At 47.9% G+C, this 17743-nt stretch overlaps 1 protein-coding gene across 1 annotated transcript in view; it reads right to left on the bottom strand.

Moving 5' to 3' along the window:
• The window catches only part of LOC135828237 (uncharacterized), a 35774-nt gene extending 22966 nt beyond the window's left edge, over positions 1–12808 (bottom strand). Inside the window, exons 1-3 of the mRNA XM_065340688.1 lie at positions 12688–12808; positions 7455–7575; positions 109–462 (exon numbers count right to left, since the gene is read on the bottom strand). Coding sequence (XP_065196760.1) covers positions 109–462; positions 7455–7575 — 475 coding nt within the window. The 5' untranslated portion in view covers positions 12688–12808. The remainder of the gene's footprint in view (positions 1–108; positions 463–7454; positions 7576–12687) is intronic.
• Between the last annotated feature and the right edge of the window lie 4935 nt (positions 12809–17743).

The raw sequence follows: 17743 nt of genomic DNA on the forward strand, positions 1-17743 counted from the left end.
CTATTGTAGTTGGTTGTGAATTAGTGTGCAGCACTTTGAGAATGGAGAGTGGATAAAACGAGTGTTCACTGGACATGACATGCAAGCACTGATTATTCAAAGGCTTACCTGAGCAGATTATAGTGGGAGGAATGTGGCCAGTGTAGGCTACGCCACTGCTTTCTTGTGAGTAATCCTGGCGCATCAACACATTCCCAGATCGCCGGGCCCAATAGACTGGTGACACTATTTCCCCCCTTATGCTAAACAACCTGTCCAGGAGGCTGGAAACGCAGGATTCCACGCCGAACCCCGGGTTCTTGTACTGGTCATAGTCCATCACATCAAACCCATATCTTTGGCACGTATCAACAGCTGATTCAGGACTGTTCGTATTGAACAGCCCGACGAAGGGGCTTGTACTAAATACTGCAAACCAGGTGGATTGAGTTCCATCGGAGTTGTTACAGTTTGTCACAAAATCTGCGTGCAGAGGGAGGAAACACGAAATTGGACAACAAGGATGTGCACCGGCCACTGAACCTGATTCAATACCAGCTATTCATTCTAACTGTACGAATGGTGTGTTTTTCAATAGCCGGTGGTAACTCTAACGTGAGAATTTTTCTTTACTTTTTTTTTACAAGCGTTTATACATGGAAACGCCACAACCTGAATTCCAGGCTGTGTATGTTTTCCTGCCTGATATTGCCTGTCTTGCTGTATAATTGTGCGCTTTGGACCTTATCGCAAACATTAACCGACGTCGTCAATGTATGGCACCGGAAGAAACTACGTACCATCATTGGTATCACGTACCCACAACGAATCTCGAACACAGCGCTGTATGCCAGAACCGAGCAGACCCCACTATCCCAAGTCTGCAGGCAACGGAGACTGCTGTGGTTCGGCCATGTAGTGAGGGAAGGCGAAGAATCGTCCTCTTCCCAAGCCCTCCTAATGTCGATCAACACAACAGACATACGACGACCCCGAGGACGGCCACGTCTGAGATGGATCGACGTTGTCAAGAAAGACTTACAATGCATTAATCTGTCGCTTCTGGATGCTGTGCAATCTGCTTCTGATAGAGCTGCTTGGCTCGAAATTGTTAACAGATGCGTTGACCTCATGCAATGAGTGAAATGCGAACTGTCATTATTATTATTATTATTATTATTATACGAGTCTAGGGGTAGGCAGGCCTATAGTTTGCATTAAATTTTGACGCCGATGTTTCGTTAATTCCTTACTTTTTAGATAAGGTCCATGGTGGTTTTGAAAGCCATTTTTTAATTGTCTATAGGGAAAGATGCAGGACTAGACTACAAACCCTTTTTAGGGGCCGTCCGTGGTTACCAATAGTTTTTGCAAAAACAAAAAGTTTTTGTATTTTTCAGCACCCACCCACCTATCTGTTCTGCAGGTAAAACGACTTCCAATAAAATATTGATGTAAATTTTCGACATCCAGAAGTAACTGGGCATTCTCTATCTGGATTCACTAATTATTTTCAAAATGAAACTCCTTCAAACCCACCCACCCCCAAACGAAAACTTTTCGTTTTGAAAATACTATTGGTAACCTTGGACTGCCCCTTAGAAAGCTGCCGTAAAGCAATTTTTGTTACTATAATGTACATGGATTTCACCAGGGAGGCACAGAGGGTTGGTCAAAGACCGTGATTGATATAGAGAATGTACCTGGTTCAAGTCCTGCCTGGGAGCGGGGTTTTTTTTCAGCCGTGCTGCTACCCACAGTCCACTAGGAGCTCGTGGCTAGGCACAGGTGGTGCATGGGTGCGGCAAAAATGGGGTTTCTCGGCTCGTGTGCCAGCGGTTGTGAGACATATCCTCTCCACCACCGGTAGGCCCTGCATCTGCCTCTAGGGTTTACCGGGTGTTAGCAGCCGTCGCGAGCTCCCTTCGTGAACGGACACGATACTTGACTTTCTACTGTAACATGGGTGGTAGCAAGAGGGCACTCTTGATACTACGCTAAAACCTGGCGTAAGCGACCTCCCGGGTTTAGCGACCGCCTGCTCTTAACGACCGTTCTTCCATGCACCGACAGTTCTACAGAGACACTGTCGGACCTGGTTCTAAAGACCGCTTTTGTTTGCACCGTGGAGTGGTCGCAGTAACAGGACAGTAACACCTGTTACTGTACTACAAGAATTATTAATTTTTTTGTTTTATTCAAAGCCCCGCATTAAGTGAATAATAGCAAGAAGGTACAAGAGAAGAGCTAGAGAGAACAGAGAGGAGTACAGGTGGAAAAGGAAAGGGAAAGATAAGAACATTGAAAGGATCGGTCAAGCAATACGGTTAATTCCCATCCGCGTGGATAGGATAATTATTCAATACTGTTGATACAGGAGTACTTGATGTATCATGCTAGCTACTCATGTATTGCGCATGTACTTCAAGTTGTTATCACCCGCATAACGCGTATTGTTACGTTATACGCCTTGCTTCACGTGATTACGTCATGTCTCTATTGGACGCATGCACGCATCCATATTCTGGATTCATGTGTTCTTCTCCTTGCTCTTCTTCCTCACTTGAGAATGTAAATAATTAGTTTCTATTATCTTGTCACCAAACTAGTTCCTGTTGTCTAGTAGTAGTGGTGTGCATGAGAACATAACATGGCGCAGTGAAGTTTCGTACCTGTGTTTTTCTAGTTGCCCGTGGTGCATCCCGGTTGTGTTCGCACGAGGCCTGCAGGTCCAATTACATTAATTTTTATTTATTTCTCTAGTCGTGACCGTCTTCCGAAATGTCAGATGCAGCTGCACCAAGTGTGCCGAGCGCAGATATCGCTGCTCTTGCTGATCTCTTCAAAAAGCAGATGGAGGCAGCCAATGAGCGAGAGAAGCGTCTCGATGCAATTATCACTGGTCTTACTCAACAGAGTCAGCCTCGCTCGTCGCCAGCACCGCCAGCTCCAAAGCCTGTCGCGGCGGAGCGACCCATGCTGCTGTCCTCCGCGTCCCTGTCAGAGTTTGCTGCCTGGCAGGAACTGTGGGAAGACTTCTCTCGGTGCCAGCACCTGACAGCACAGTCAAGGGAAACCAGGGTATCTGCCATCCGTCAGTGCCTTGACGAAGACCTCAGACGTTTTATCAGGGAGGGCACCATTGTCATCGCGACCAATCCTGATGCGTGTGACGTCTTGGAGGCGGTCAAGCAGTTTCTTCGCCGACAAAGAAACCCGATACTTGACCGAATTGAATTTTATAAGCGCACGCAACAGAAAGGGGAATTGTTTGACGGGTTCCACACTTCCCTGAAGGAGTTGTTTAACACGTGTGATTTTGTGGAACACGAGCTCTGTTCTGCCTGTTCGGCACGTGCCTGTTCTACGTGCAAAACTAATCTTGCACGGGTCCACGCGGACATGATGCGAGACCGCATTGTGATCGGTATCCTGGACGACACCACCCGTCACAAACTGTTGTCCACCTCCGACCTGACATTGGAGGCGACAGTCAAGGTGTGTCGTGCAGAAGAGGCAGCCACACAGACCAGCCACCACATCCCTACCGCCGGCCAAGTCAATGCTGCCAGGAAGTCGTCTTATCAGCGCGCGAAGTTAGCTTCACAGCCCCCAGTTGAGGCGAAGCACACTTCTGCTCGTGATAAGTGCCGTAACTGCGGACGCACAGCGCACACGAAATCGCCGTGTCCCGCGATCAACAAAGTGTGCCTTAACTGTAATGGAACGGGTCACTTCCGGGCAATGTGCCGCAGGCCTGCCAAGAAGCCGGACAAGTCGTCCAAGATCGCACACTTGCGACTCAACCGAGCATCTCTGTTGGACGACGCAACAGTTTCCGTTGCCACCCAGCTTGTGACCGAGCCAGAGCCCGTAGCTCTTAGTTGGCTCCCGGATACTGGTAGCGACGTTGATGCCATCGGCACTCAACACCTTGACCAGTTAGGCGGATTTGTCGAGAACCTGCTTGACGACATCGACGATGTTCGTACCGCAGATGGCGCCAGTCTCACCCCCGTTGGCAAGATTTCGGCGACTCTCAGTTGTGGACCAAACCAGCACACGTCCACCATTCATGTCTATGATGGTTTGACTGATGCCCTCCTATCCCGTTCATCCTTGCACGCCCTAGGATACTTGCCGTCCGGCTGGCCGAAGCAAATCGCAGCAGTCCAACAGGTAGTCCCATCGGCCGTTCCCGATGCACCTGCGGACAAGGTTGTGTCCAAAGCCACCGACTCAGAGACGATGAGAGCCGAACTCCTAGCTGAATTCGCTGACGTCTTTGATGACTCTGTGTTGAAGCCAATGCTTGGTGGACCTATGGAAATTAGAGTGCGAGCTGATGCTAAGCCTGTCGCTGCATATCATGCCCGCCAGATCCCGCATGCGTACCGTGACCAAGTGAAGTCCCAGCTGGATGACATGGTCCGGGATGCCATCATCGAGGAGGTCACCGAACCCAGTGCGTGGTGTCACCCAATTGTCATCGTGGACAAGAAGGGGACAAACGAGAAGAGGCTCACCGTTGATTTCAAAAAGCTCAACGACCAAGTCGAACGCCCTGCTCACCCCGCACCAAGCCCTCGTGACGCTGTATCCAGCGTTGGCAACGCAAGATATTTCACAAAGCTAGACGCCCGCCACGGCTATTGGCAAGTTCCTCTGAGCGAGGCCTCCCGTCCGTTGACCACATTCATGACACCTTGGGGTCGGTACAGGTACCTACGCAACCCACAAGGATTGGTCTCTGCCGGAGACGAGTTTAATCGCCGCACCGACGCCGCGTTCGCTCATATCTCCCAGTTCCAGAAGGTCGTTGATGACTGCCTCGTCTACGATAATGACCTGAACACCCACCGATCTCACGTCCGGGATGTCCTGCTCTGCGCCCGGGAGAATGGCATTACTCTGAGCGCCAAGAAGTTTGTGTTCGGCATGCCAGCCGTGGAGTTCTGTGGTTACCGCATCAGTGCTGACGGCTGGACCGTCGATGATGCCAAGGTCAAAGCTATCAGCCAGTTTCCAGCTCCCAGCAACCGCACTGATCTCCGATCGTTTATGGGTCTTATCAACCAGTGTGGTGAGTTCACCCCGCACCTGTCTGAGCACGCCGCCCCGTTGCGCCCATTGCTCAAGACGTCCAACGAGTTTGTATGGGACTCAGTTCACACAGACGCAGTCAACGCTGCCAAGGCTGAGCTGTTGTCACCATCAACGCTGTCATTCTTCCAACGTGACCAGCCACTCCGCCTAGAGACCGATGCATCTGCTTTGCATGGCCTTGGCTACGTTCTGTGGCAGTTGCAAGATGGCAAGTGGCGCATTCTCCAGTGTGGCAGTCGATTTCTGTCGGATCCAGAATCCCGGTATGCTGTCATCGAACTGGAGCTCCTAGCTGTCGTCTGGGCGGTGAAGAAATGTTCTCTCTACCTCGCCGGTACATTGTTTGAGCTTGTCACCGACCACCGGCCCCTCACACCAATCATCAACTCGTACTCGCTCGATCAGATTGAGAATCCCCGGCTCCAACGCCTGGTCATGAAGCTTCGTCCATACCAGCTGCATGCCACTTGGCGTAAGGGTACTGACAACGCTTTCGCCGACGCGCTGTCCCGCAATCCAGTGGATGATCCCACCCCTGACGATGAGCTCGGTGAACACCCAGCCCTTCGTACTCCTGCCATACGCGCTTGCATTCGGAAAGACACCGAAGGCCAGATTGCCAATCTCCGGTTTGCCGAATTGCAAGAAGCCGCTCGAGCTGACTCGGATTATCAGGCACTCCTCACCACCGTCCGGAACGGATTTCCCGACGACAAACGCGACTTATGTCCTGCTGCCCAGCCGTATTGGACCGTCCGTCATCATCTTACAGTCGACCAGGACCTGGTACTGAAAGGTCCTCGCATTGTGGTCCCGCGTTCCCTCAGGCGTAGTGTGCTTGACGACTTGCATGCTGCTCATCAAGGTCTCAACCGTACCAAGGCTCGTGCTCGCCAGGTGGTGTATTGGCCCCAGCTGTCCAACGACATTGACAATATCGTTCGCAGCTGCGCTGAATGCCGTCACCACGCACCTTCCCAAGTGAAGGAACCGCTGCTGGCAACTGAGGATCGTTGTCCTGCCCTCCCGTTTGAGAGCACCAGCGCGGATCTGTTCGAATGCCAAGGCTACCAGTTCCTGGTATACGTGGACCGCAAGACCGGCTGGCCCTGTGTTGCCAAGATAGGACGCACCGCCACCTCCGCTGACGTAGTCCGTGCGTTCCGAGGCTGGTTCGCGGATCTCGGTGTCCCAGCTGTCCTGACGACTGATGGTGGTCCGCAGTTTACAGCGCAGCGTTTCTCCGCCTTCTGTCAGCGTTGGCAAGTCCGCCACGTCAGATCCAGTCCGCATTACCCACAATCGAATGGCCATGCGGAGGCGGCTGTCAAGGCCATCAAATCTCTCGTGTACAAGACCACCACCAACGGAGACATTAATGTCGACGCCTTCCGTCGTGGCTTATTGGAATGGCGTAACACTCCCCGTAGCTCCGGTCAGAGCCCAGCGCAGGCCCTGTTTGGCCGCCCCCTGTCGTCATTCGTGCTTGCCCACCGGACCAGTTTTGCCCCAGCGTGGCAAGAAACCGCTGACGAAATCGACAGTCGTGCCTCTGCCCAGTCTGAAGCAGCCAGTCAGCACTACAACCAGTCTGCCCGTTCTCTGCCTGCCCTCCACCTTGGTTGCCCTGTGGATCTACAAGATCCCCGCAGCAAGTTGTGGAACGCCCGCGGTACCATTGTCGCCATTGGGAGCCACCGCGACTACATGGTCAAGCTTCCCAGTGGCCGAATATACTGGCGAAACCGTCGCTTTCTTCGCCCTGTTGTCTTGCCCGTAGCACCTGCACAGCCGATGCCTGCTACCCCCCCCCCCCTCCCCCATCACTCAGCCTGCCCCGCCAGTCCGGCGCAGTCAGCGAAGCCGCCAACCCCCGTCTAGGCTGAATATTTCGAACACTCGTGGCCAAACTTATGATTAGCTGCCTGTGCGTCTTTCTGCCTCTTGTTGAGCTCAGCTATTTTCGTATTCAGTTATCTCTATCTGCTTTGCCGTCCTTTCTAGTTGGTATTAGATGCCTTGTTGTCATCTCAGAAGGGGCGTGAGATACATGTATGTAAATGTAATTGTTATATTTCTATCTCAGAAGGGACGTGATGTATCATGCTAGCTACTCATGTATTGCGCATGTACTTCAAGTTGTTATCACCCGCATAACGCGTATTGTTACGTTATACGCCTTGCTTCACGTGATTACGTCATGTCTCTATTGGACGCATGCACGCATCCATATTCTGGATTCATGTGTTCTTCTCCTTGCTCTTCTTCCTCACTTGAGAATGTAAATAATTAGTTTCTATTATCTTGTCACCAAACTAGTTCCTGTTGTCTAGTAGTAGTGGTGTGCATGAGAACATAACAGTACTCACTTGGAAGGAGTAAATATGGTCTATCGGAATCTGCTGTCACATCCTGTGTGCAGATCACGGCTAGAGTTGCGAAAGCGAACGACGCTGTCCAGCAGCGTGAAGACATAGTAGCATATGCCATCTGTAGTCACCAGATCCAACAGAACGTGCACACAAGCTGGGACATGTAATTTCTCTGCCCAGCTTAGGGGCAGAGACTAAATATAATAATTATCTTGATGCACTAGTAACATCCTTCGCTCTTCTCTGTCGAGAGCGTGTTCATATTTGTCACGCACTTGTAATTGATATAATTATTTTGCGCACTGTCAGCCCTCACTTAAAGTCTAGACACGTACGCGCTCGTATGTCCTGGTGTTGGTCATCCATTTTCTTTCAGTCGCGAAATTTCATAATTGAAGAACGTGACAAGAAATTTTCTTGAAGAAAACCATTGCTATTTCGTTGTGTGACATGAGAGCTGGCTTTATTTTTGTTCATAGCCATCTTGCGGTTAGCCCTTTCCCAAAGGTGCTCGCCCTTTTTTCGCCCTTTTTGGCCCTTTTGGAAAAGCCCGTTTCTTTCGCCCTTTATTGCGTTTTTGGTGAATATCACCTTTTTTGAGCTTTTTTAGCTGAAAAAGTGCTAAAACCTGTTTGCTCATGCATGCGATCACAGTTTCCGAGTGCTCGATGGGCCTTGGCACGCCGATTTTGTGGTGGGCAACAAGTTGGTGAAGCTTGTAAAAGCCTGTAAAGGCTTGCACAATGCTGTAAAAAGGGCGTTTTTTGAACTTTACTTCCTGTTTTGCCTTTCGTGGACCCATGAATGGAAGAGTACGTATTCATTTCTCAGCTTGGGTTCATATCTGAACATGTATCATGGCTATGCTTCACTGAAAAAAGAGCACTTTTTGCCTGTTTTCACTGAAAAAAGAGCACTTTTTCAGCATATTTTGTGGGACGCGAAAAGCACTAAGTGCGAATTAAAAGAGCACCTTTGGGAAAGGGCTACTTGCGGCAATCTTCACATCGACTACTGTAAAAGCCATATGTGCATGTATGACTAAGTGCTAATTCTAACGAGTTAACGAGGAGAAAGCTGTCCGGTTACAATAGAAATCGTTATACAGAAATCGACACATATACTGTTGATATTGAGCGTTGAGAATGAGTGAGAATCGTTACCTTTGGCACACGTAAACCAGTCGATTTTAGGAAATCGGTATAATAATTATAATTATACGCCTCGTTAGAGTAATGGCTTTTACAGTATTGACTTTCTTCCTTTTATCTCTACTTTTCCACATCATCCTTTACGCTTATTACCCAGTGTTTGAAGCTCGGATGTTGAGCCAATAATAAATGTAGAAAGGAAAAGGACATAATGGATACGAGTTAAGAGTAACTGCCCACCACTGAAACTAGATACTAAATGAGCCCCTAGATCCAAGAAGGGGGCTTATGTCATTTTTGAGCATTTTGAGCTATCCACATGTATACCATTGCATTGCTGTATCCCAGGAGATCACTCTGTAAAAGAACCCAGGTACAAAATCTCCATCTTTCACAGAGTTTTGGGTGTTTCCATAAGTCATTTATACATTGGCTACTACGGATAATACGGAAAACTCACCAAAGACGGGGTAAGTGCAACTAAGCTAGATGTCAGGTCGTTGAATGTCTCAGTACTCTGTCAGTTTGGTGCCTAGTTGTTGCACATTCTGACTGTATATAGTATCTAGTTACAGAGGTGGACAGTTGCGAGTGCACAAACGAGACATGCACTCTTGTTATTAGACTTATGCCTGTTTTGATTATCACTATAACGGCAGTATACAGCAACGTAAAAACAACAACAACAACAACAACAACAACAACAACAACAACAACAACAACAACAACAACAACAACAACAACAACAACAACAACAACAACAACAACAACAACAACAACAACAACAACAACAACAACAACAACAACAACAACAACAACAACAACAACAACAACAACAACAACAACAACAACAACAACAACAACAACAACAACAACAACAACAACAACAACAACAACAACAACAACAATCGTGAGAATAAAGATTTGAAACAACAACAACAACAACAACAACAACAACAACAACAACAACAACAACAACAACAACAACAACAACAACAACAACAACAACAACAACAACAACAACAACAACAACAACAACAACACCACCAACAACAACAACAACAACAACAACAACAACAACAACAACAACAACAACAACAACAACAACAACAACAACAACAACAACAACAACAATCGTGAGAATAAAGATTTGAAACAACAACAACAACAACAACAACAACAACAACAACAACAACAACAACAACAACAACAACAACAACAACAACAACAACAACAACAACAACAACAACAACAACAACAACAACAACAACAACAACAACAACACCACCAACAACAACAACAACAACAACAACAACAACAACAACAACAACAACAACAACAACAACAACAACAACAACAACAACAACAACAACAACAACAACAACAACAACAACAACAACAGCTGAAATGCGACTACAGCATTACCCTGAACAGTATCACAAAATTAATGTCGTGCCAAAGCACGTCGTCATGGCAACATCACAGGACAGCGGAAACTTGGCCTTGCGCATGACACCTCTTTGGCAAATATGGTGTGAAATGAATTAGGGGTGAAACAAAGGTGCCACGTTTTCATTTGAAATGAACCTCCGTTTTCAATTCGAACGAAGGTCAACACACGATTCTTTTACAGTTCCCCTTCAGGCGCAGTCCAAGGCCTGCTATGCATTTGCATTGACACTTCAGCACCGAAAGCCAAGCGAAGCATGACCAGTTGATCGTACAGACCACAGTACTCAGTATAACGGTACATGCAAACAGTTAAAGGGGAAGTTAAGGCAAAAATTAAAATTTCACCAGTTGTAGTCTTCGGGGTGCTGAGTCAAATGGTCTTGGTCCGAGAAAGCTGAGACGCTCCTTCCTACTTGAATCCCAATCGAACTCGCGCACTTCCACCGAAACTGGGTGACTGCGCCCTACTAGATGGGGATTTGTATGCAAAATGTCACTAAAAGCGCCATTTCGTTCTTATAAAAGCACGGATGACCGCGATTGGCCCATATGTTGTAGTCTTTTGGACGCTGAGTCGACTGGTTTTGGTCCGAAAGGGCTGCAATGCAGCGTTCCTCCTTTATTCCCAATCGAACATGGTTGAACAAGCGGTCACGTGCTCCTGCGTACACCAGTCAGCTGGTCACCGTGCCTGCAGGGTACAACTTACTAGCCTGTTTGACCTTTTTTGGGTGCAGTCTTGTCACTCGAGTTGAACTCGAGTTGAACCTTGGTGTGAAAGTTGTCGCCTGCTGGCGTGGTGACCAGGTGATTTGGGCACCCAGGAGCACGTGACCACTTGTTCAACTATGTTCGATTGGGAATAAAGGAGGAACGCTGCATCGCAGCCCTTTCGGACCAAAACCAGTCGACTGAGCGTCTAAAAGACTACAACATATGGGCCAATCGCGGTCATCCGTGCTTTTATAAGAACGAAACGGCGCTTTTAGTGACATTTTGCATACAAATCCCCATCTAGTAGGGTGCAGTCACCCAGTTTCGGTGGAAGTGCGCGAGTTCGATTGGGATTCAAGAAGGAAGGGAGCGTCTCAGCTTTCTCGGACCAAGACCATTCGACTCAGCACCCCGAAGACTACAACTGGTGAAATTTTAATTTTTGCCTTAACTTCCCCTTTAACAGTGTACCGTTCGTGTTGTTGTTGTTGTTGTTGTTGTTGTTGTTGTTGTTGTTGTTGTTGTTGTTGTTGTGTTGCATAAGTATGGCATCCAATTGACCGTAACTTTCGTGTTTCTCAATGGATTTGAGTGAATTTTTCACCACACATTCCTGCCACTATGCTGGCCCGCTGGACATGATTTTAAAGTTCTTGCACCTCACTGACAGGCTTTCCAGGCCGGAAAAACTCAAAATTCCGCCATAGTGCCATGGTGTGCGAGCCACCCAGGAGCCAAAAAAATGCATTTACAATTTTTACACATTTTCTTGCCCATTCTGTCCGTGCACGGGATCCAAACCTAAAACAAGTCCAGAAGCAGCCCTGGGTGGTGGGATAGGCCCCTCAACGTGGCCCTGGAATCTGTCACACTGGCACGAGTGGGCTTTCTCTCACAGACTCCAACAGACCGAAGCCAATTTTTGGAATTTTTTAGGTTTAGGGTGTGCTACGAGGTCGTACCTTTAATACAACATCCAGTGCTGGGAAATCCACAGCAAGCCATTTCCACAGGCCTGCACACCAAATCCAGGATGCCCTCAAAAATCGGCAAAGACTACCACTCACGTTCCACTACTGCCTAGTACTGAATCCTACCTGACTTCTTGACACGACTCAAACTTGCCAAAGTCACTAAATCAACGTCAACTACAATAATCAAACCACATATCTGCAACGTCATGAGGGTGCTGGCAAAAGTCCTGCTGCACGGCGGCGGGCTTTGCCCGCCGCCGTGCAGTATTTGCCGGCCGCCGTGCAGCCCAATACGTGGCTAAAAAGTGATTTTTTGGACTTTTTGGACTTTTAGCAAAATTCTGCACACTTTCGCGTGTTTCCATGGTACGACAAGTTGCGCACGGTCTGCTCACATTTAAATACAGTGCTGCCAAAAAAAATCTTTCCTTGCAAGGGCACATTCTCGGCCATAACTCTTGAACGGATGGTCAGATCGAGACAAAACTTTTAGAGATTTTGCAGCTATTCATGCTCTTTCAACCGATGTAGCACTCGATATGAATTTTTAAGTCGCACCACAAACGGGCGGTTTCGCCGCCTTTGATACATGTGGACGACAGACGGAGAGAGAGAGAGAGAGAGAGAGGGGGGGGGGGGGGGAGGGCAGAAATACGGAGAGAGGAAGGGTAGAAAATAAATAAGTGAGTCGACTTCAGGGCTACACTAAAGCAAAAACGGAATGGGAATTCTCTATACAAAATGGCATCATGCAATGGTGCCAAACACGGTTCGCATGCATGCATGCAGTGATAATACTTCCACACCTTCGTTCATTTTGATGGAGACGTTCCGCTTGGCAAATACTTTAGGCCTTCGTTTCACCCGTTAAAAACAAATCAATTTGTGTATGAAGGTGGCATGTGTGATTACAAGTTACAATCCGGCATTTAGGCTTACCTTCGACTCTCTTCACGCACTGCTTCTCTTTCTCTCTTCCAACCTATTCCGTTCCCGGTAGGTGATGCTTTGAGAACCAAATGTGCCTGTGGCTAACCAGCCCAACGCAATGGAGAGTAATCAAGAGAAACGACAGGTCTACAGGAACAACAGTCGACAATTTAATCCGGACATGTGCTAAATGCACCAAGAGGTCATGTACTCTTGATTGCACGTTGTGCACCCAGGTTCGAGCGGATGCGAGGTACTACGACTACATGCCGCAGGTATGTAGACCCGTCCAAGCCCCAAACGGGGGCGGCCCAAAGCTGCTTGTGTCGCCTGCATGTCCGGTTCAGACGCATGCACAGAGCGAAACGTCGTATACCACCTCGAGTGCAAATGTGGTGATAAATATGTCGGAGAGACGTACCGCAGCCTCGCCACCAGGACAAATAAGAACACAACGACGACGCACGCAACACAGTGAGCGGCACCGCGCTGGGTGAGCATTTTGCAGCCAAGCATGCATCTGAACCATTGCCATTGGGAGCAACGGCCTTCACGGGTATCCGGGTTCTTGGTTCTGAGCGTGACCGCCCCAGGAGGAGGATTCGAGAGGCCATCAACATCAGGGAGCGATCCCCGGAAATCAACAGCAACAGTGGCTGGGACCTGCTATAACACCACCTGTGCGGCCTTATTGGCTTCTAGCATGCGTTCTGGGTGATACACTCGGCACATTTGTGTGGGCAATGCATGCCTTCACGTACCTTGGCTACCACCTTTTATGGAGTATGCTCTTCCACATTCTACCATGGTGGTCTACAATCATCTTTCTTGCTCAGCTACCTTTAGCATCATGCATGGGCTCTACACACCTCACTGGTGGTGTGAGACTGGAACTGTGTTTGTATCCCTGCTGTAGCGCAGTATCTACTTTCCTCGCCGTTTGTAGTATCCCTGCTGTAGCGCAGTATCTACTTTCCTCGCCGTTTGTGCTTGTGTTGTCATGTACATGTAGTAATGCACACTCGCCATGACGTGCTTTGCACTTCTCTGCGCGCGCTGTCACTATTAGCCATTGGCGGACTATGCTCGGCCAATCGTCAAATTATGCTTTTGATTATGCCACAATTATGCCAACAAATATGCTGAATTATGCTGAATTATGCTCGGTTCCACTATGTATTCACGCTGTACATAGAGGATTGAGAAACCACGCATACACACACGGCCATGCCCTAAGCATAATTTTTGTCTAAACCGAAAGATTATGCCGACCTTACACGTTGGAATCCATATTATTATGCCGGAGCATAATTTTTTGACGAAATCCCAAGATTATGCCAAATATTATACCGGCATAATCCGCCAAGGGCTATCAGACATCCTAGGAGTCGTAACTGGGGTATTTAAAAAAAACATCTGCAGGCTTTCTGACAAAGCTGTATTATTATTATTATTTGTAAGAAAAGAGTTTGCTCCCCACACCGGAGCTCGCGCTATTCCGCCGACTTTACTTGACACTTGACTGACTCACGACTGCCATCCAGAGCACACGAGAAGTCCATCGAACCTTCGACTCGGCAAACCTGCAAGAAAGCACCACTCCCTGCTCAATACACAGTGTTTCGGGGAATTATTATTATTATTATTATTATTATTATTATTATTATTGAAAGGGTTTGCTCCCCACACCGGAGCTCGCGCTATTCCGCCGACTTTACTTGACACTTGACTCTCGTGTGCTCTGGATGGCAGTCGTGAGTCAGTCAAGTGTCAAGTAAAGTCGGCGGAATAGCGCGAGCTCCGGTGTGGGGAGCAAACCCTTTCTTACATATCATCGCCGAAGTCGCAACCACTACTTCGTATTATTATTATTATTATTATTCTTTTCCCGTTTGTCTCTTTCCCTCAAACTAGTGAAGATTATTATTATTATTATTATTATTATTGGAAAGGCTTCCTGTCTGAAGCCTTTCCATACTGGTACTGTACTCGATGTTCCAGTTTTGTGACACGAGAATGGCACGATCTGCCATGTAGATCACCAGCACTGATCAGGTGCATTGTACACAATTGTGTAGCCTACGTCATACCGGCACTAGAGCTGTAGTACAATCATGTAGTTATTATGCTCCTACCTCGGAAACGATGCCAAATTATGCTCCAAATTTTCAACCACCAAATTATGCCAATAATTATCCCGGCATAATCCACCGGTGCCTAATGTAGGATACAATCATGCAACAGGCTACTGGCACTGTGTAAAGTGGAGGTTTATAGCAGGAAGTGGTGTACGAGTTTGCTGTCGCTGCGCTTCTGCTGTTTCTTCTCCTTGTTTGGTGGTTTTTACACAAGAACTCTCCAATTTTTAGTTGCGATATTAGCAACTTTTGAGCTTTTTCTGACAATATGGATGCGGTTTCAGCAACTAGCACTTGTTTTGACACGGTTGCGAAAAAGCATAAGTTGCGAAAAATTATGGCATCTTTGGGAAAGGGCTAACCTGCGCCTGATCAGTGCTGGTAGTGTGCATGGTAAGGGTTCGAACGGAGGTCATTCGGACTTAGTTTTCAGTGAAGAGCAGGGTAGAATTCATGGCAGTACATCGTTGGATGCACGAACTCGTCTTCTTCAAAGTTCTTTCTCACGCTACCTTCCTAGAGCATCATCACATACGGGGAGCTGGGTCAACTCCCTGTGCAGCATGCCCCAGTGCGTCCGTCCACTGTGCAGCGGGTCCACCAGCGAGCGGTGCTATCGGCTTCACTACTGCCAGGGCAAACGCACTGTGAAGCTCGACTTCTACTGCACTGGCCAATGACGGACGGCGTTGGCTACCTGTATATCTACCATGTACCAGTACAGTCGGTGTCAACCAGGGAGTAGGCTTTTGCGACTCCCTGGTAGGCACCGGCGGTTTATGCCGGCAGAAAAATTGGCAGAATTCGGTACTTTTTCTGGTAAGTTTCATGCATGTTTGGTATGTGGATAAAGGAATGGAGCAGAATTCGAGGAATTGCCCGCCATGAGGTGTGTACGGTTCTGCCAATTTCACTCCTTTTCGAGCAGAATCTGCCACCTTTTCGAGCCTACTCCCTGGTGTCAACACACTGCGGATGCGCTTTACCCACCAAAAGAGCCATGTCCGTCCATGTCACGTCAAGGGTAGTATATGTACTGGTATTATGTTCCTAAATCGGATTGGAAATCGTGAGCGAGTTGCTAGAGGACGAACCTGCGCTTGCCATGCATTACAAAACCGTGCCTGCCTAGTACTAGTCTTCGGTGCAGGATTTCGTTTGCTTTGCCGCGTTCTTGCATTACTTGTTTGCAGGCATCTGCTGGCAGTGCTGCTGCTGCAAATGAGGTATCCCACACTCTGGCAGTGACGGAAGCCCACATCTCGCGAGATTAGTTGCCATTTCTCGCTTCCTTCCTGCGTGTTTGTTGCTTATCGTGTTCTTGTTTGTATTCGATTTGTTTTGTCCACTTCCTTTAACTTATTTTGGAAACACTGCCCCATGCTGTGTGATCAGTCGTGTTGAAAAACAAAACAAAACAAAAACTACTAGTATTCCCACAGCTGCTGAGAGAATAGAGATTGCGAGCGTGAGAGTGAGAGTGAGACCGCAATTACAAAAAGGCACAATCGTGTGTGCAGCGCATTCCTCGGATTTCTGTGAAGAGAACCCCAAACAAAGCTGCGCCGCGGTTGTCGGTAGATCTCCCTGCATTTCCTCTTTTGATCCTACCAAGAATAATTATTAGTATTATTATGCCAGAGAGCAGTGCAGTCGTGTGGCTCTACAATGATGTAGAAGGGCAACTGCATAGATAATGCGAACCCACCGCATCTCCAGGTTGATCATCGAGCTACAATTACACTATCCACACCTCTTTCTCGACGAGAGTGCATCTGCTGTGCTTTATGGCACGGTCTCTACCACCATCTGTAACAGTGTTGCTATACCGACACTATGTTCGGCCTGCGTTAGAATATGCAATTCCGGTCTGGCACTGCCGGATAACTGCACGGCAACTTTCAGCACTGGATGTTCTGCAGGCTAAGGCATGCCGTGCCTTATTGCGGAAAAAAGCGGTTCAGTTTGATACACATGAAACAAAAGGAAACAAAGGAAAATCTTAATATTTAACCCCCAACCAGTGCACAACGTCCCAATGAACTGATATTGACAAACCATGGACAGCGCTGTTCAAATCTCTTTCACCATAAGTACAGCACACCCTGCAATTAAAAAAGCGGAATTCCGCTGAATATGTAGCGTAACCTCGTATTGAGTTTTCTTTAGAAGTTTATCTCTGGCACTCTTTCATCATTAATTTTACTATCCCAATTCTGCACGCTTACAATCATACTATTTCTTTATCTCTTTCTTTGATCACCTATAGCGATTGCTCATCACTTCTTTTACAGAGTTGGTATTATGAAAAGTTTGGAAACCCCCCTCGATTGGCGAAAGCCTTTAAAAACCAAAAAATACAAAAATTACAAAATTTAATTTGATGCAGGCTGAAGACACGCGGTATCAGCCTAGGGTACAGCGTTGCAGCCTTGTACTCGCTTGTCATTGTTTCGCGGAAACGTCCGGCGCTGGACCGACTGCATTCCTCATTCTTCTGGCAATAGCCAATCCAGGACTGGCAAGTGGCAGGAGTGTCCAAAGCTTGCACTGCATGCACTGACTTCACCCATGCCAATGAACGACAGCAGTATTGTCCACACACTATACTGTATAGAACAGGTCATGCAAGCGCTCGTGACCTCTGAACCGAACTGCTCGGGTGCATGGTGCACGTGCTGCGCGAGGACGCTTTTAGCACCTTCTTGAAGTAGTTCTTCTCATTCTAGCGAGTCACTCGCCAAGCGCCGTGACTGCTCTGAGTCTCGGTCGAGTAGCGTGTGACTCTGTGAGCGTTCGCCTGGTCTATGCAATATGCGCATGGCCTATGGACATGATATTTGCGGCGGGTGAGAGAACGTAATGTCCAATGCGTATCGTCTATGCTGCACAAGAATCGGTCAGGATCGATAGGAAGCACAGTGCAG

This window comes from Sycon ciliatum, chromosome 12, assembly GCF_964019385.1.
Source record: "Sycon ciliatum chromosome 12, ocSycCili1.1, whole genome shotgun sequence".
Classification (NCBI taxonomy): domain Eukaryota; kingdom Metazoa; phylum Porifera; class Calcarea; order Leucosolenida; family Sycettidae; genus Sycon; species Sycon ciliatum.